Genomic DNA, 20,214 nt, shown 5'->3' on the forward strand with positions numbered 1-20,214 from the left:
ATTGCCATCCCCATTTTCTGTACAAATTTAGTTTTGATGTCCATTTGGATTTGATTTCGTTAGAAAGTCGTTTCATTGCCAGGTTTATTCAGTCAGTGTACTCCCTATAGAACAGCTGACCCAACGAACCCAAGGCGAATCTAAATCCGTTTTAGGAAGCCCAGAATATTATGTAAGTGAAAACTCATCAGAGCTGTTGTAATTATTTTGTTAGATACTCGTATGATCCTAGCAGAAACCGATAATTATTTGAATTACGAGTATGTTAATGTTTAGTTTTAATTAAATGATATACCTGGTCACCTGCTGTTTGAGTGCTCTGTAAGGACCAGCCTAATGGTCATCCGTAGCATGTAGCTCACTGTTAAGTTATGCAAGAAAAGATTCCTTTGGTACATACATATATAAATTTAATTTTCTCCGATTCCACCAGTTTTGCGACTGTTATTTTTGTTTATTTTTTTACAAATACTCGTCATGCACATATGTAGTATGTATGTTTATTAAAAGCACACACCCGCACAAGTATTATTTCGTTATATAATGTATACGCTGAACATACATATGTATGAACCCTTGGGCTGCTTTTGGGGACCAGGAGAGATCAAACCAAACGAGAAAGATTGTGAATCCCCGAAACCAAATAAGAAACGTGGCCAGCGCTCGACCAATTAACTAATAGTTAACTAAACTAGTGTATTGTAATTATATAGAGCATGTGTTAATGGTTACAGTATGACGATGAGATAAATACAGTATCAATAAAAGACACATATGTTTGTGCACTGTTTCTTTGTGCCAGACAGAAGCCGAGGCACGGGAATCCGAATGGATATGAAAATGGGTACGTATATGTATGTATATCCATACATGGAAGAAACTCAAGTGTCATTGCAATGATGTCAATGGTAATTATCGTGGGGTGAATGAGCAAACATATTGTCAAAGTTATTAGCAAGGCGTTCATTAAAAAGACGGGGCCCGGGTGAGGGAACGATGGAAGCCGGAGACAATCGGGCGATTTTTTATGGCTACTGCCACAGTGGATGGGCAATTACTTTAATTGTGCCCTGACCGAGCCAGGACTACGTCAGCAGTGCTCCTTCCCAAATGACAGAATGATTTTCGATACCCAGCAGTCGAAGGATTGCTCAGTTAATGGATCTGATTCGCCATGACATTTATGTCAATTTTCCACTTTTCCCACTAAGTGGGATTTGAGTAGCATTCCCAAATAACTTTCTGTTCCCCTCACAGAGTAGTCTTAAAAATAAGAGTAAGTAATGACGTTTTTCTGCATCGATTAACGAAAAAATAATTAACCAAGACCAAATCCTCGTGAAGATGGAGACGCCGCCCCGCAAGTCGCGCAAGTTGTCTTCGGAGAACGTGCAGGGCATCAGCTCCCCGATTCGCATTCCGGCGTCACCGATGATGAAGACACTGGGCTTTGGAAGCGGGGTGAAGGTCTACCGCCTGGACCGCTCTCCACGACGTGGCCAGATCCGGTCGCCATGGGCGGTCAAGAGAATCACACAAGATGCTCTGGAGAAGAAGGACTTGGTCTTCAACAAGCGGATCTTGCACGAGGCAGAAATCTTAAGAAAACTGAAGCACCCAAACATTGTCGGATTCTGTGGGCTTGTCACTTCGGCCGAAGGCCTGAACACCCTGGTTCTGGAGATATGCGGAAGCTCGCTGGGCTCCATGCTGGACGACCGGCATGAGGAGGATCTGGGGCCGCTACCCGCCGAATACACCATCAAAGTGATCACGGACGTCGCCCGGGCCCTGGACTTTCTACACACCGAGGCCCGGGTGCTCCACGGCGACATTAAATCCTTTAATGTACTCATCAATGGCGAGTTCGAGAACTGCAAGCTCTGTGACTTTGGTGTGGCCCTCCCCCTGGACGAGCATGGCCAGGTGCACCTGCACAAGGATGGCAGTCCACTCTACGAGGGAACGGATCTGTGGTCGGCTCCGGAGGTTATTAAGCATTCGAAGATCTTGGACAGCAAGGCTGACATCTTCAGCTTTGGCCTTGTCATCTACGAGACGCTGGCCCTGGTGCCACCGCACACCCTGGAAATGGATTGCGGCGATAACAAGGAGAACCTGACAGATAGCGATTTAATAGAAGATCTTTCCGATTTTACGGAGAGCAGCCTCCTTCTGCCTTACGGAATGCGGCCCGCACTCCCAGTGGCATTCCAGGTGAGCGAGGAGCATGACAGCATCGTCGCTATGTTCTTCCTGTGCACGAATACCTCGCTGGAGGATCGTCCTGATGCGCGTACCATTCTGCAGAGCTTCGAAAAAGGGGCAATAAAGCCCACTGTCCACGACTAGACTCGAGTTTCCTTATACTGGCGTTTAATGATTATAAAATACATAAAAAAAATAAATACATATGTGGAAAATCCATTCCTACATATAATAAGTACATAATAAAATGTGATCGACAGCTACATCAGATATAAGTATGTGTATTTCATAGTTCCTTGATCTGATTGGTGTTGGTTGTTTGGGTTTTATGCAAACAATTTAAATTAGCGACTTAATTTTCTTGTTCCTCTTACTCGTAAATGTACGAGCTAATAAACGGAATAACAAAAATAAAACATTCGTTTCAATATGGATTATTATTATTATTTATTAATAGCTTGAGTTTGAGTTAAATTTGCAAGCAAATAAAATCTCCACATTATATTTCGGTAGTATACTTTTTTATACAGCTAGCTCAGCCAGAAAATTGTATTCTGTCATTTAAATGATCAGTTTAAAATGTAAACTACTAAGAACAAGTAAGTTTAGTTCTAATATCGTTTTGAATTCGGGTTTGAACTCATCCAAGAGCTCGTTGTCCTCCACTTTGAAACCCGCCATATCCGCTCCAATTGTCTTTGCTGATTTCGGGGATCATATAGGGGCTCTTTTGTTTAGATTAACGTAGTTTCGACATTGGAATATAGAATAAAAGGAAAATATACGAGTATGCGTCGAATATTTTAGTTCAAATGAAACTATTTAAAATCTGTAATACCAATGAATATCAAATTGAATTGAAATTAAAATAATAATTCATCTTTTGTGCTTTGCTTTTGCTTTCTTTTCTTTGGCGCATTGTATTTTTCCAGGGCATTGCCCATGTCGATTTCGCATAGACACACTTCTTCGCCTCCCCGCTTCCACTCGTACTGAGCAGCTGACAAAAAATCAAAAATGAAAATAAAAATAAATCTGATAAGCGAAAATTACAAAGTAAACTCAACTCAACAGCACGACGAACGCACACAGAGTTGCCTTTTTGGCTGCACGGGGGTGAGTGTGTCCTTTGCGTGTGTTGCTGTATGTATGTGCGTCATTAACGAGGTCATTGGTAAGTAAGCTTGTTTGATGTGCTCTAGACATGTAATCCAGGCGGCGGGTGAGCGGGCGGTGAGCGGACGGTGAGCGGAGGGCAAGTCAAACAAACGCTGCGTGGAAGCGTAGCAGCGTGGCAGGAAGGAGGCAGTAGAAAGGAGGCGGGAATACAGGAGGCGGTGGCGGAGGGGGAGGCTAGAAGCTGGCGACAAGGAACGTTGCGCACACTCCTCGTGTGTCACTCGCTGGCATGTTAATTCTGTCTCCACGCGGCACGGTCCCGTCCTTGCTCCCCGTTACACTGCTAATGACATGAGCCCGAGCCGCAACCATTCTAAGCGCCAGTACGGACTGCCAGGGGTATGCAAATCAGGACACTTAGTGGACGCAATGATGGCCGCCACTCAATTATGCGCAGCGCAGAGAACGGCTTTCGTTGCCTTCTTTCAGGCACCCAGTAAAAAGCCACTGAAAGAGCGCTTTCAATTTTGGGCCCTACGTCTACAGCCACGGCTCGCCGTGCGGTGTGCTTAACTGATTTGCCGGAAACACACAATTCAATTGCAGTCCTTTTTTGGGTCGTTTTCGGGGTATTAAACCTCTGGGAAACAATCCAAAGAGTTTTACGGGGCCAACAGGTGTTCCAATTGCTCGGGACTGGCCACCTTCGTGTCGGAGGTATTTTTAGTTTGGAAAGCTTCATTAAATTTTTAATTAGCTAAATTAGTGGAATGTGCTGCTGAGTGCGCACGTATGTCGAGGGACTTTTTATGGATCTGGGACTGGGCGCCCCTGGCCCTGGCCCTGGCTGACGGAACTCGAATGTATAAGGATACTACAGATACTACAGTACTAGTACTAGGTAAGGGTACGCGACTCATTTCATTATTGATGTCCGGTAAGTGTACTGGGGAACGGAGTGACGTTGCAGGTGTCCCCATATGGACAACAATACCACGACGAAATATTTAACTAACGCTGGCCTTGACATGCCGAAAATAAATGTACTCGTAGGTCTGGCTTTATGTCACACCCACACCGCAAATATCTAATTAACATTTGAATAGGTGGCCAGGGAAAAGGCACATTATATATTTATATATTATAAATTACTATGCGTGTCACTGGGTTAATGCCTTTTTAGGAACGGAAGTAGATGGAAATTAGGCGATATAAAATGGTTTGCTTGAACAAAGGGCAAGTGTCCGTTTAGCATGCCCTTTGGCTGGAAACAAATTATCCCTGAGCTATCCCTAATGAAAACTAAACTATGAACATATATTTTGAAACTTTGACTTCTGTACTCATAAATTAGGGATTTTGATAGGGCTGAATAGGACTATTTGCCTTTTCTCTCTACATTGATCTTTACAGCTCAAAAATTATCTATTGCTTATCTTGGAAAATACTAATATAACGGCATATAAAGAGCCTGCCCACTATGAGCAATCATAACTGCCAGAGAATCGGCCGCAGGATGCAGTTATTATTGCAACGATACTCATTTCAACAACTATCTTTATCGTTCCACTACGCCTCTTTCCTACGGATCCACAAAATAGCTGCTCAAGAAGCTAAATAAATACTACCTACTTCTAGGCGGCTTCAGGTATCAACGATATTTTCTGTCTCTTTCTATGCAAACTCAGCTTAAAGTACGCTGATTACACATTTTTGTTTCGTTGACTTTACGCATAATTAAACAATAACCTGTTGGGACTTCAATATACTTTCTTCGATGATTGTACATATGTATATATTTGGATAATTGTAATTTTTAAATATATGTGCAGTGTTTGTAGAAATTATTTTTGCCGCTGTTTGAACCACTTCCCAAAGTGTCTTCCCAAAATGTGTCTCTGTGTGTAATCAATATTTTCTGCTACAGAATTCAGCAACGGTTTCCGATTATGCAATGAGTGCAAATAGTCGTAATAATTGATAGATTGTCGCGTATTGACTTCTCTCATTTCTTTGTTCACTCATTTTTTTGTGATGGAGAAACTTTTTGTGCGAATTTATAATTGATTTCGTTCGATTCGAAGCGCGGCTCGGAGGCAGCGATGAGCGAAATATTTATGTATTTATGAAAATGCTAGCGGGGGCGAAATGCTGCCGCCCCGCTTTAGAAAACCGTTGGAAACTATAGAAAACTAATAACAATAATATTGTTGATTAAGCATTAATCAAAGCCAGGGGTGGAGCGAGGGAGCGATGGAGTGAGTGGATCGGGGAACGGCAGAGAAAGAAAATACAAAAAAAAAAACAGAAGACAATGGGCAATGGGGCAATGGGCATAAACCTGTCGGAGAAGAGGGAAAGTGGTTCTCTCTTTCTCTTGCTCGGAATCTATCTCCATGTTGCTTCTTCGGGTGATGTGATGCCTGATTAAAAAACAGCCGAAATAACGGTTTCAACAATGCTAAATTTATTGGAGGCTTGCTTGGGATAGGCCTTAATTACGAAAGAGCTTCGCCCAATATGGATTCCCAACTTAGCCCTTGGACAAAACGTAAACAAACAAAAAACAACAGAAAAAGCACTGAAAGAGACATTTTACACACTGGCCATCCGTCCATCAGATGATAAGCTACAGCTGATAAGGCCCCACCCCCCCCAACATTTCATTAAGCCTTTAAAGCACAGCATAAAGTGGTGTGGGGGAAACACCACTGAGAGCGAGTGCTGAGCGAGCTTTTTCTCTTGCTGCAAAAGCTCTGGCGCTTGGTCGGGTCGGTCGGCCTTGCCATCGTGTGTTCGTGGGTTCGGGTAGGAACAGCTGATCGGGCTTGGTTGGTCAGGTTTTGGGCTCCCGCTGCAGTCAGCTCAGTCGCAGACGAAGAAGAGTGTTGGCATCGCGCGGTTTATGCCACAGACGACGCGGAAGAGTAACTATCATCGCAGCTGAAGATTCCTCCTAATTCGTGCCGTGACAAATGGGATTTACTGGGAAACCATAGTGGAATAAAGCCAGCAGCAACGGTTCTTCCACATAAAAAGAAAAAGAACCAGAAAGTGTACTTAAAGCAAGAAGTGTGGGGTCAATTTGCGGGGACCAAGCCGATGAGAATACAGCCAAAACTGCCAATTGGTGGGCCAAGCTACGCTCAACTGATAGATAAATCTCCATAAATCAAAATATCAAATAACCATCAGCCACAAGACAAACTGTGCCTCGAGCCGGTGGACCCACCAGCGACACTTGCATTTTCCCCTCGTATAGTCGCCCAGCAGCTCCCGACTGACACACATTTGATGAGAACAAACAGCAAACTGAAATAAATCAACAAAAATAATGTCAACGAAATCAATACAAGGCGGCAGCTGCAGCATGTTGTCGCTGGTAGCTTTGTCGCTGATGTTGCTGCTGCTGCTGTTGCCGGCGTTGCTGGCAGCATCCCCAGGCCCCAAGCAGCGCGCCCGAATAGCGAAGAGTCCCAGCGACAACAATGCATCGATGGTCGAGGCCACGTCAAAGGCAGCATCCACAGCATCCACAGGAGGGAAAACATCCGAAGGCACAAGAAGCGGGAACCGTGGCAACAATGCCAAAGCTGGTAGCAAGTATGGTGAGTCCTATAAGCAGAGGAGTATAACTACATGGTGCATATATATATACATACATATATATGTATGTATGTACATGCATAACGACCCAAAGACAGAGCCAGACCCAGCCAGGGCCCAGTTGCAGTTCGACTCGACTTGAAGCGTTCTTTGTTTTGGTTTCCTTTCTGCCTCTGTCAGAGTCGGAGTCAAAGTCGGAGTCGGAGCAAGAGTAGGACGGAGTAGGAGACTGCCTAATTGCATTTGGTCACGATCTGTGCTGCCCGACGTATGCAGTTCTTTTTTCTGCTGCTGCTGCTGCTTTTGTACCTATTTATGTATGTTCCTGAAAGTATTTTCCCTAGCCGTCGAGGGCCTGCCCTTGGCAGTGAAATTGTTTCACGCTCCGGCATCTAAAGACTTAGACAACGAACTTGTCCGGCAGCTAATTTCTGCTGCTGTCCCTGTCTGTCCCTGCCCTGTCCCTGCCCTGTCCCTGTCCCTGCTCGGTCCTGTCCCCCATTTAGTGCCAATCAAGCGGGCAAGTGGGCAAGCGGTAAATGTGCAAACATTTCCTCCCGGCCAGTCTTGAAAGGGGAACGAAGACAGAGCCGCGTTCGCGGTTGCAGCCCCGCCCCACAATCGCTGAAGAACCGCCTCAGTATCATCGCAGAACCGCAAAGCGGAAATTGCATTGGGAAATCAGGATTTTCAAGAGAGCAAAAGTGCCATTAGGCCAGAGCAAAATCTTAGCAATCGGTTGGGAGCACACACACACATATTATGCTAATCAAATTAACCAAGGCGGGGCCAGACCCCCAATTACATCACGGTCAATGACAGATCAAGATGGATCTGGACTGGACAGATTGCGGCAATTTGTCGTTCAATGGAAGTTCAAGGGAACGTCCAGAGAGGCGGGCTCTGGGACTGGCGGAGACATGAATGAATGAAGCTTCGTCTTGGGGTGACTTTTCTTTCATTTCCCTCCAATCGCTTACATAACAGGCAATGACGGCTGCAAATGGATATCCGAATCGAGTGCAGTGTCATCGATAGACTTCCCAAGACCTCATCTGGCGGAGAAACGTCCATTAATCAAAACGATTTATTTACTGATGCCGCAATTGCAGTCTGCACCTCTTGTCATCCTCCGTGGCATTTTCTAATCAGTGTTCGGCGAAGCCAGCACACAGATCTGCTGCAGAGGCATCTCTCTAGCCCCGATGTCAGAATTTGTGCCATGGCAGAATTTTCACTTTTCCCTGTTCTCTGTGTGAAATTCGCCTAAAAACACTGCTGCAGCAATCTACAAAAATCGGTGTCAATGGTTCCAACATGGGAAAAGCAGCCTGCAACAGGCAGGCACAAGCAGCAACTTGCAGCAACTTGCAGCCGCCACAGCCACAGCCACACAGCCACATCTTGAGATGCCTGGCTGCGGCAAATGGCATTTCTAATTGCGGATTATGCAAGGTTCTGCTTAGGAAGAGAGGCGCCAGACTCTGGCACATTGCTGGCTTGTGAAATTGTTTGGAAATCGGGGCTAAGTGGACAAGCAATATACCAGATTGCCCATGTTTGGCATTTCATGACCTTATCCTTCCTGTATAATATATTATTTTACGGCTTATCTATTACCTTGGTCATAGTGCAGGCCATTCTTTAATATTATACTGTTCCGGACTCTAAATTAGAGTCCTAATTAATCTGTAAATATAAACTCAAGGCGAACAGAATACCAAAGTCTCCGATTCGTCGGCTACAGATGTGCAGATCAGTGGTCGCAACTAGCCGCCATTTGTCTCACTTTGAGCGCACGTTCCTGCCACAATTGCCTCCATCCATCGCAGTCCCATTGCCTGCCCAGCCTCATCTTCAATCTAGTTTTTACTCCGCCATAGCTGCTGGCTCCCCCTGGCTAATTCACGTCACACTTCCAGTCTGATCCCCCATCACTGGGCGGAGGGAAAAGTGCAGAGCCCCCTGCTCCGGCATCAGCACTTCAGTGTGCTCAGAGATCTTCTCTTCGCTGGCTGGGAACAACCACTTAGTGGCGCAATGGGATGCCCGAGAGCTTCAAAAACGAAACGACCGAATGAAATAAAAACTAATCCAAGAGCGTGTCTGGGGCTCTGCCTGGAAACGAGTTCTTTGCCCCCACTCTGCGCTGGCTGGCAGTTGATTTGCATGCAAGAGGCGACTTGAACTGCAACTGCCACTGCCACTGCCACGAATCTGCTGCTGTGGCTCTAACCCCATTTCCCTATGCCTCTGCCTCTGCCCATGCCTATGCCCGTGCTCACTTTGGTAACCTTCAACAGAGATACGCGGCGTTGCCGGTGAACCACATTACAAATCGGTGAATCTGACCTGGGAAGTGGAGTTCGTGCCGTCGGACGCTGACACAGATACGAGTGGAGACGAAGTCGGAGCCACCGGGTCCCCAGTGAATGTGACAAATATGAGCATCGATGTGGAACCGCCCAAGGCATTCCAGATCTTCTACTGCGAGATGCAGAACTACGGCCCGCAGCGGTGCCGCGTCAAGACGGTGAACGGCACTGCCGCTGAAGTGGCGCAGGAGCCCGCTGGAGACCCCGTAGGGTAAGTGGATTCGCTTCCCCATGGGGAAGAACCCTACCTGACTGAGTTCTGCTTGCTCTCTCCCCAGATTCCAAGTCCAGCACTTCGCCGCTGCCGTGGATAACCTGAGGATGGCCACTAAGTACAGCTTCCATGTCCGCCCTGCGACCCAGAGGCGTCTGCAGGCGGGTGGTGCTCGCAGGCCGAACGCACGCGCCGAGCTCCACGATGAGAACGAGATCGAAAGTACCGGCTCTGGGCACCTGCCCGGCCAGAGCATCATCATTCCCACGAAGGGCTGTAAGTAGACTGGAACTCCTCTGCGCACAGCCCATTCAAGCCAATACTTTTCGCCTAGTCTCTGCCCATGCCACGCAATGCCTGCCGCATGCCTCGGAGATTGAGGTGGAGACGGGCCCCTACTTCGGGGGACGCATCGTTGTGGACGGCGGCAACTGCGGCGTGAAAGGGGACGCCAGCGATGCCGCCGACAAGTACACCATGCGGATCGACCACAAGAAGTGCGGAAGCATGGTCAAGCCGGAGACGAACACGGTGGAGACCTTCATCACTGTGCAGGAGAACCTGGGCATCTTCACGCATAGCACGAGGCGGTAACTTGAACCCCACCCCCAGAAACCCTAGAAGCTACTCAGATCTTGTACCAAAATCCCCTCTCCCACCAGCTTTGTGGTGGTCTGCAGCTACCAGTCGGGCATGCAGACCGTGCGGGCCAGCTTTACTGTGCCCGGCAAGAGCGGAGTGGCCGCCGCCTACGAGCCCAACGATCCCTTCGAGCCCGACGACGACCAGCGCCTGGGCAGGGAGCTGCGACAGATGCGCTACGTCAACAAGAGCGAGCTGGTGCTCAGGGAGTCCGAGTCTGAGCCCGAGTCCGTGGAGCAGGAGGCTCTGGTAGAGGAGGCACAACCCCAAGCCCAAGCAATGGAGGAGTCGAGCCTGCCGGCAGTCCACAGCCACAACAGCAGCAACAGTCGCCAGCAGGGACGCGCCCTGAGCCTAGCCAGCCTCAAAGAGGTGAACAGTCTGGCAGAGGAGCCCGCTCAGGGTCAGACTCTGGAGCAGATGGACACCATGTACGCCAAACTGGTTGTGGACCAGACGCCGGAGCTCGCCGCCAGATCGCGACACGCCCAACGCGAGGCTGGCCCAGACGATGGCGATGGCGATGGCGATGACGAGGAGGGTGAGTAGCTTGTCAGCGACAATCGTGATTCGTGATACCCATTACCCCCCCCCGGGTGCCTCTCCTCTCCCGCCCCTTCTCTCTTTCAGCAGTGTTCGCCCCCACACTGCGTTACATAAGCTCGAATCTGAGCAGCGTGCTGGTAACTGTTTCCATATCTGTGATAATCATCAGCATTTGCCTCGTTCTGCTGCAGCGCCAGCGCCAGCGCCTGCGTCCCAAGACCCCAGCAGGCCACCGCTCGTCCACGTCATCGATGGTCCCCCACCTGCCGCACAAGACGCTGCCCCGCGCCTTGCAGCAGCAGCAGTATCAGTGCACCTTGTAGGTGTCCCTCCTCCCATCCCCACAGCCACTCTCTTCCAGCTGGCTATGCCCACTCGTCCTGCTGAATGCCCCAGACGCCATTTAGCTGCAGATGACTGCGCATAGCCCGGGCCACAATCACAGAGGCTCCAAGTTCAGCTTCAGCTCCAGCTTAAACTCCAACGGTACCAGCGTGATCAGCATCGCATCCCAATATTTACATAATTGTAAGTCCGTCCTCGTCCTTGTCTCTGTCTCTGTCTCTGTCTCTGCCCAAGCTTTAACTTGAACTGTGCAATTCTGAATGATTACTGGGAGTTCGATAGTTCCAGCTGACTTTCCTCTAGAGCGAGATTAGCACGTAGACTCTAGCTGTACGTATTTTGTATAAATTATTTATGATGTCGAGAAAATAAATGCGAGTATTTGTATCTGTAACTACTATAAATGGTGTGGCTGTTGTCATTTCGAAGGGATTTCCTGGGTGGGCACCCAGGGAGGGTAATGCTATTTTATTTGCGGGCCTACAGACACATCGCTCCTCCACTTATAACTTGTATCTTATGGAAATCTTTTCTTTAACATTTAAAAATTAAATGCAAATGAGTCAAATTTGAGATGAAAGCTGTTTTAAAATCGGCTGTCTCCGACAGCTATGTAACTGGATCTCGTGACCCACAACGAATGGCCACCAATAGGTCAGCTCCCAAATAGGAAGCACTCAACCTCTTGCTTCCTTCCTCACCAGCTTGGCTTCAGCTCTCCACATCATCATCATCAACAGCAGCAGAAGCAGCAGCAGCAGAAGCAGCAGCAGATCGAATCGCATCATAACTGGCAGACCATCATTTGAGAAATAGGTTTTTAATGATTCTATCGGGAGTATAGCCGTACTGCGAACGCCGAATGTTCGTTCTGTCTTGGCACACACAAAGAATTACGAAATTGTGTTAAGACGTTGACTCGGCGGACAGCGATTTGCATGAAAGTGGCACAAAGAGTTGTCAAAGCGACTTCCACCTCTTGGCGGTTGAAACCTCGCCGGGGGTTCTGGCTCTCGAACGGAAGCCGGCAGATAAAACAGAATAACCGACAGAAGACATAAAACTTAACTTCAACTGCAGTTCGGGGGTCTCGTTATTGTTGTCGGTTGCCCAATATGGAGAGCTAGAGCCAGAGTCTCGGAGTCCGAGCTGGGGTCCGACTCCAGTGGGACGTGCCTGCGGTGAAGCCCCAGCGAAAGGCGTTCTGAAAACTTTCTGATTGAAGTGCCTGAGACTGGGAGCCCCAGAGCTTGGAGCTGTGGAGCTGTGGAGCTGTGGAGCTGGGAGCTTGGGCTAGCTTGGAAAAGGGGAAGTGCTCAATGGAGTTTTGCATAGAAAAGCCATTAGGCCGGATTTCTTCATCATCATCATCATCATCATCATCATCATCAGATACAAAAGGTTTGTCTAGCTTTGGCTTTTGTTTGTTTGTTGCTGGAGTATTATTAGAACACAAAAACCAAGTAAGCGTTAAGATCGCGAAAACATAAACCAAAAAATAAATAAACTTTCTCATCTGCAAGCCAGACCAAGACCAAGACCAAGACAAAGGCCACGTCCAAGTCTAAGCCCAAGCCCAAGCCTTCACCTTCACCCACTGCAGCAGAATAAGATGTGGCAGCAGCAGCAGCAGCACCACCACCAGTGGATCAAATTTCACCCACAGTTGCGTTTTGACGTTGATTAGCATGTGGCATACATAAATCTCGTGGATTGGGCTTCCGTTTCCCTTTTCTGACGCACTCCAGATGCCAGGCGGGAGATTGTTTAGGCGAGCATAACGCGCTGCACTTATTACGAGTACGCCGCCAGCTGGGAGACTTGGACCCCTGCATAATGAGGCCAACGATCTTGGCCAAGAAGCCAGCCAAACAGCTTAATGAGCCACCAACCACCAACCAACAAGCAGCCGCAGCCGCAGCTCTGGCCTGGAGCTCTGCTGCTGGTGCTCTGCTGCTGCTGCTGCTGTCTTGTACGAGTATTAGAATGCGAGCGACTGACGAAGACGAAAGTAAAATGCTTTGTGAAAGTTTCCATTGCTTTGCTTCCATCTGGCTTGCCAAAAACCAAACTCATAGCCGTGCACATCAAGATCATTTTTCTTCTGGCCGGGATAATTAACGTTCATCAGCCTCACAATTGAAAATGATCAAACGATCAGTGCCTGAGAACGCGGCTGGAGAGCGTTTTGCTCGGTGGAACCCTCCGTCCCATCCCCATCCCCATCCGCATTTTACATCTAATTATTTACGATTTGAACCTCGGATAGAGATTTGTGTCAGATCTGCCAGATCTGGGGTGCATCTGGGTGAGGAAAGTTCTTGTGGCAAATTGCAGCCAAATGTCTTCCGCCCCGCTGCCCCTCGCATGGGCTCCAGGCAACTGGGTTATCTTTTGGGCAATCGTGATCTGGCAGAACCTCGAAAATGGAACAGCACTCAGCAACAGCCGCTCATTGTTTCATTGTATCAAACCATCATCAGCGGACGTTTTGTTTTGTTTTGTTTTGTTTTGGCTTTAGCTTTGGTTTGGTTTTGTTTTTTATTTTTTTGTTCCGATTCTGGGCTAATGGCAGTCGCACTTTTAATGATTATTATTATTTATGTTGCGGGATTTCAACTAGTCACGGGGGGGAAATGGAAAAGGCAAGAAGGGGGGAGAAACTAAAAGATTGGTGTCATATTGGGGAATACTCCGGCGTGGGGTTCCATGGAGATAATTTCACAACACATAAGAAATCTCTTTGAAGAAGAAAAAATCATTTAATGGAAGTGGTGGAGCAGTGCTTAGCATTGTCTGGGTTGAACCCCAACCAAGTTCAGTGGAAACGCCTTGGAATGGTTCTTAGAGTCTGCAAAAACTGTTCTACCGAAACTGGTATCTACTTAACTGGCTGATGCTTGAGATGACATCACCAGCAAAATACCCTTCTAATGTGAAAATGAAAGACATTTTCCATGTACAGTACTTACTACAGACGTCAGACAGCCTGGCATGACAATAACCATTACGCACCGACTATATAAAGCGTAACTACGGAGAACTACGCGTTCATGGACCTGGACACAGCTGGGAAAATAATTTAGCGTAAATAAAAACCTGCCATTCGGTTAATTTTATTTTCCACCTCTCAGCAATTCCCCTCACGCGCTCCAGGGAGAATCGGAGAATAACAAGTGGAACTGCCCCAGGCCCAGCCTGGCCCAGGCTGAAACCACAAGTTCGTCGGCTTGGCTTGGCTTGGCTTGTGCCTGGGTATGGGTATGGGTCTGCTCTAATGTATGCGCCTGCACCTGCTCTGGCTCTTGGCATTGGTATTGGAATTAATGGTGGTAGTGGTGTGTGTAATGGTCTCTCCCGGACTGCTCTGCCTTTCTGGTGATTTCCTGCATCGCTGCATGCAAGTTATGTCTCTATCAAGTTTAGTATTTGTATCTGACGCCGAGCAGAATTCGCTGTTCTCTGGCGACTTGATGTATGGCCGTAGTTGAAGCGCAACGCTTGCCACAACAAGTACTACAAGTACAAGTACAAGTACAGCAACAGCAGAACTATCCGCAACTGCAGCAACTGTGGCAACAACTACTGTAACCGTAACCAGCCCAGTCCCAGTCCCATTCCCAAAACGCGTCTCTCATTCTCGGTGTTGCAATGCGTCGCGCGCGTAACTCTTTTATAGCCATATCACATCCAAGAGCCCCGCGCAGGCTAGTATTCGTATTACAGGGTATGCTGTTAGGTATGTCCAGCTGTGGGGTTAATGATTTTTGTTAAATGAGCAACAAAATAGAGAGAAGAGATCTTTGTGCTTTGATCAAAGCAAATATAATAAATAATATTTAAAAATGATCTGTTTATCATGCTGGATATACTCGCTTATAGATTTGATTTCAGAATATAGCACAACATATCTGTATGCATCATGACATTCATTTATTTGATGGGAAACACTTGGCATATAGTAAATAAACAATTATAATACTTGCTGGTATTATTTCGTTAATTTATTTGTGAACAGTGGATTTTATAAGGACACTTTGCAGTCGATCAGCCTTTGTTCCATCCGCACTGGTTCTCCGCTAAGTTTCAGTTTTGGCTGTCGCACATTGTTGAGCACACTTTAAAGTCTCTTTCTCGTTCTCGCCCGTTTTCCTGTGTGTGGCTTTGGGCATCCCAAGACACACCGACCGATCCCATCCCAGTCCATTCCGGCCAAGTCCATCCCACAGCCATTCCATTTGTGCTCGGAGCTCATAACTGTTCTTGACGCGCTTACCTTTGAAATTAGTTGGCCTGGCCAATGCCAATGTGCGTTTCGGGCCAGGCCGAGTGACAACAGCAACGGCAAGCAGCAGCAGCAGCAGCAAGCGAGACCGACTAGCCACGCCTCCGCCGCCCCTGCTAATCAGCTGCGTATTTCAATTTACCGTTGCCAAAAAATGGAAAGAAAAACCCGAAAAGAACAGAACAGAACAGAAATAGTTGTAGAAGTTGCCTAGAGCGGAGAGTTGCTAAGACAGGGCTTCAGAAGAGCTTCAGCATCAGCATCAGCACTGGAATGGCCAAAGTGCGAAAAGTTCTCCCGAGGTACTCGTACTTTAGTTAATTCTAATTGTTATGTGACACCCGTTAGTTTCAGCATTTTATTGCCGTCGCTCCGCCCCCGAGTCGTGCAAATTGTGGGAGATCTTTGTGCCATTTCGCGTACCTACCCGACGACGGGCCGCTGGCCACATTAAGTCATTTTCCCATTGAGGCTGCTCCAGATTCCCACACAATTGCTCTGCTTGTTCCGACTCCGACTCCGAATCCGACTTCTACTTTGTATTCGTGCTTCCCTTCGCTTCTCCCTGATTCATTTATTTATTTATTTGGTCGGGTCTTACTAATTTTTATTTGCTTGGCTTGCAATTTCCAGCTCTTCGCCGCAGCCGACCCCGCAACATAATTGCTAAAAAAAGTAAAGAAAACAAAACGGAATTGGGCTCAGGGCGAAAGTGTAGTACGAGTATTCCGCCTTAAATGGGTTTGTGCCATTAAATTGGTTCGCTGATGAATCTCATTTGGGACTTTTGTAGTTTTCGGAGTCAACGATTTCTATAAAGCGCGGAGGTATGCCCACAGTTAATGGGTGCTCCGTGAGAGCTATCGAAAGAAAGATAATCGCCGAAAGCTGCACAATTAACAGTGCTTATGTCGAGCAGATCAAACCGGACTATCCATAGATACGAGTATGATTGACTCCAGGAGTATATTTATACTCGTATATTGAGTGCAGTACCGAGTTAAATCCGAGTTAACGTTTTTGTGACTCTCCTCAGAGGGAAGCGTTATCCAAGAACCAGAATTTCCTTTAACTACCCAATTATGTAAGTTCCTCTCTCACCATTTAGTTGAATATTTAACCAAACCAATTTTAACTTTCCCAAGCTTCACATTTCTGGGAATTTTCACTTTGGATTCCCAAGAGGGGAGAAGTTGATCTGGACCCTTCTCCTACAGTTCAGTGCCCCACTCAAGCTCTCATTTCACTATCAAATCTCTAAGCCGTATCCAGCTGTGTCCGATTTTAGAGAGCCGAAGCCCCTTTAGCCACTTCCATGAAAATAAATGATAAAGGCAGGGGAAAACAGAGACATCATCAGAAGGCAGACAATGCAACTTAATTCTACATCTCGCATTAATCAAAACGCACACAGATGTAAATATGTATGTATGTATGTATGTATGTAGGTGCAACATAATTATATGATTAATAAGCTCCATTGTGAGTGTACGCGAGTGAGTTGGGTGAGCATGAAAATGAAAGTGGTGTCGATGGAGCGGGGATATACTCGTACTCGTACTCGTACTCGTAAAGTGGAGTGTTGGCAAAGAGGGGGGAAGGCAAAGCGATGATCGCAGAGCATGCGGATTGCAATTTGCCGTTGCACTTTTCGAATTTTCTTCTACATCCCGCAATACAGAGGCCAGGCCCCGTTATGGCAACCCAGGGAGTTTCCATTGTTTGCTTTTAATTTTCGACGTGCGATCGCAGAGAAGAGTAGCGGAGGGAAGTGCCATTAAACACGAGCAAATTGCATCTCGATCACTCATCTAGCGGTTCGAAGCATCCACATGCTCGTACACACTCTTGTTATTAGCACTGTCCAACCAAAACGAGTATTACAATTCGGTAAGACGTATTTAATACTAAGCACAATCCCCTCCAATGGGAGGTTGAATACTATAAATGTGGTCGAAGGGTGCATCAATTAAATGAATTTAATCATGAGTCATGAATTTAACTGAATGAATGAATGAATCATCTGCCAGTTGTCGGAGTTGACTTACTTTATTCAACAGTATGGACAATCAATAGCCCATCTGCAGGGACATATCGGGACATCCCATCTACGGCTATTTGATCTTTGTCTTGCTGCGCAGTGTTAATATTTGGCCTGCTGAAAGTTGGTGTCAACTGAGCTTTCGTTGGACGTTAATAACTCAGGTCTAAGTATAATACCCGGCGCTTTGTCGTCTCTAATGCATGCATATGCATGCTTTGAATGTAATTAGGGTCACCTGAGAGCAGACAGAGATGGAGCAGCGCTCGGCTACCATCTGGGTGGTTTGACTCCGGGCCAAAAGTTCCGTCAACTGGCAGCTGACAAATGTCACAGCGGAGCAGCCTCGTAAACGGGGTAAACCTTTTTTAATAGTCGTACCCTTTAAATACATACATACGAATGTATGTTGCAGCAGCCAGGGGAGAGTAAATCCAGATCCAGCACTGAGCTGGTTCAATCAGATGTCAGAAAAACTTTGCATGGCCCGTGAATTGGGTTAGAAGCATCGCGTTGCACTGGCCTGGATGGCATGGATGGCATGCATGGAATTAAGTTATCGATGCCAGATGGGGCTGCGAATGTGCTGAAACCGTGCTAATGCTAAGGAGGGTATCGATGATGGGTCTTTCTGTCTTCACTTTGGTCTGCGCCGCTACTCACGATCCCCGAGATGACGAGCTGTCGCTGCGATGGCCAATGTGGGTCGCCAATGGAGCGTTGATTTGCCGCGGATAATGTATTTCCAGGCTACTTCTGGCAACTGTCATACGTGTATAGCTCTTAACTTGAACCATACTCGTAAGCATTGGCTGTGGTTTTGCTTACGAGCTTCCGAGGAATGAGGCAAATGGCAGAGCCCACAACAATCTGATCCACTGCCCAATCAATCTGACAAAATGGACCAAGCTACTCAGTAGTGGCTCATCGCACTGCCAGAGGCTTGGGATCAGGCTCGCCGAGCAAGCGGCTCTGTATACGTATAATTAAATGCTTGCTAAGTAAAAACTATAATCAAAACATACTTTGATTCCTTCGCATTGACCAGTAGGTTGGACAAGGCAAAGAGTAAATTAAATGGTAGCAAAGTAAAATTATAAATAATAATATAATGCAACATTCTGCTCAAACGATGCTCCTCACTCCTGCAGTGCGTATATTTGAGGGGTTTCGATGATTTACCGATTTACCACAGAAGAAAAGTAATCGAAAGTTATTTAGCAAAAACCTTTCTCCCTGACGGCAGCTTCCGATTCCCACCTTCCAATATAATGAAAGTAAGAGTCACAAAGGGGATCAATTTCAGATTTAAGTGAAATTAAATATTAAAATATTCATATGCAAATTAAAAAAAAACAAACAGAATAGCCGCAATTAATTAATTGTAAATATGGAATCAGATGTCGGCGGGCGACGTTAATAGGGGGAATGGTAATGCGTACGCAAAGAGCGGCATTGATGGGCTCTGCCTGTCTCTGCCTCTGCTATGTCCCACCCATAGCTGTAGCTGTTACTACAGTAGTTAGGGCAAATTAAACAAGCCATAACCCACATCTGGTGTTTTTTTGTACGAGTATGTATGAGTGAGTGTGTGTACATGCATATTCAGTGCGGTTGATTGCGGTTGCAAATTATAATTTCAATTTCGAGCCAGGGTAGGGAAAAGTGGCCCAGCCCCAGATGGAACTGGGATGGCTGGGTGCGCTGACGTGGCTGACATCCATCCCATGGCAGCATTCAAAATCGCCTAACCAGCGAACCATGTGGATTATTCAGAGCGGCAGTGGGCCCATTAAGCCTTTAAGCCATAACCGAAAGTCTGGGACTTAGCGCGATAATTTCAGTCCGCAAGCCAGTTATATTTTCTTTGCCTCGTGGGGGATCTGAGACTGCTATTGAGTGACGGAGTCGACTGAGGACCGATCTGCGGCGGAATTGCTGGGCTTTGGGCTGCTACACGCTGAGAAAAACATGCTATAAAAATAAATAATTAAATTTGTTTCAAGTTTTCAGAAGCAATACGGTTTTGATGTGTGTTTAAGCTGGCCGTAGACTTAAGAATTTCTCATCTGGTAAGAGCGAACCATCAAATGCACCCCTTCGCTCTCTGCGTGTAGGCCTAGGTAATCACCAAGTAAGTACTAATTGCTAATTACTAATAATTTAATAGTTGGAAAATATGAAGCCAGATAGCAGTGCAGCGCTAATGATCGTCATTAAAGCCCAGACCCACGGGGGCCACCATCACCATCTCCATCTCCAACCATTTGGCTAAGCAGCTGCAATAAGTCTTGCTAACAGGCCGAGGGCTGGAGGAGGGTCTGCAAATGCCACTGGGAAGGAAGGGCGGTCTGTGCAGATTGCATGCGAAAACTTCCGCAAGTATTCACATCCGTTGCCGCACGACGCAGCCACAACACAACTCAGCACAACACAGAGGGCAGGGCAAGGCAAGGCGAGTCCAAAGTTTCTTCACGCCCAAGTTCCACGGCCCCAGGAAGTGGAAGTGACACATTCCAAGCCGATCAGCCAGCCAGCCAGCCAGCCAGCCAAACAGACAGACCAACTAGCGCTTGCATTGTTCTCAAATCCTTACTGACATACTGAATTTGTTTCGCCAGCATTGTGTTGGTCTTGTCTAACGCTTGCTGTTCATTTGTCGCCATCTGCCTCAACCGTTGCCGCTGAGTGATTGCAATCTCATTATGTTCGTCAGCAGTCCGACATGGACCTCCACACAGTCAGCAGACAGTAGTCGGAGATGGAGGAAGCAGAGCAGAAAACCTGAAAGCATTCCGAATTATGCAGTAAAATTGTCAAAGAAGCTGCAGCA

The 20,214-nt window shown here is 47.0% G+C and overlaps 2 protein-coding genes across 3 annotated transcripts; both read left to right on the forward strand.

The window, feature by feature from the left end:
- Nucleotides 1–1,166: 1,166 nt before the first annotated feature.
- On the forward strand, nucleotides 1,167–2,395 carry LOC111078017 (lymphokine-activated killer T-cell-originated protein kinase-like). Its single transcript, XM_041595966.1, has 2 exons — nucleotides 1,167–1,276; nucleotides 1,345–2,395. Exon 2 carries the CDS (start codon nucleotides 1,345–1,347, stop codon nucleotides 2,350–2,352), a length of 1,008 nt encoding a protein of 335 aa, XP_041451900.1. The 5' UTR covers nucleotides 1,167–1,276; the 3' UTR covers nucleotides 2,353–2,395.
- Nucleotides 2,396–6,207: 3,812 nt separating this feature from the next.
- Nucleotides 6,208–11,178, forward strand: LOC111080565. 2 transcript variants are annotated; one of them, XM_022376258.2, is made up of 6 exons: nucleotides 6,208–6,935; nucleotides 9,237–9,519; nucleotides 9,587–9,798; nucleotides 9,857–10,112; nucleotides 10,185–10,705; nucleotides 10,795–11,178. In XM_022376258.2, the coding sequence occupies exons 1-6, from the start codon at nucleotides 6,662–6,664 to the stop codon at nucleotides 11,031–11,033; spliced, it is 1,785 nt and encodes a 594-aa protein (XP_022231950.2). In that variant the 5' UTR covers nucleotides 6,208–6,661; the 3' UTR covers nucleotides 11,034–11,178. The 2 variants fall into 2 exon arrangements, with proteins under 2 accessions (XP_022231950.2, XP_041451872.1); XM_041595938.1 differs by lacking the exons at nucleotides 6,208–6,935; nucleotides 9,237–9,519 and having other exon boundaries at nucleotides 9,592–9,798; nucleotides 10,798–11,178.
- Nucleotides 11,179–20,214: the final 9,036 nt, after the last annotated feature.

Source organism: Drosophila obscura, unplaced genomic scaffold (assembly GCF_018151105.1).
Source record: "Drosophila obscura isolate BZ-5 IFL unplaced genomic scaffold, ASM1815110v1 contig_9, whole genome shotgun sequence".
Classification (NCBI taxonomy): Eukaryota; Metazoa; Arthropoda; class Insecta; order Diptera; family Drosophilidae; genus Drosophila; species Drosophila obscura.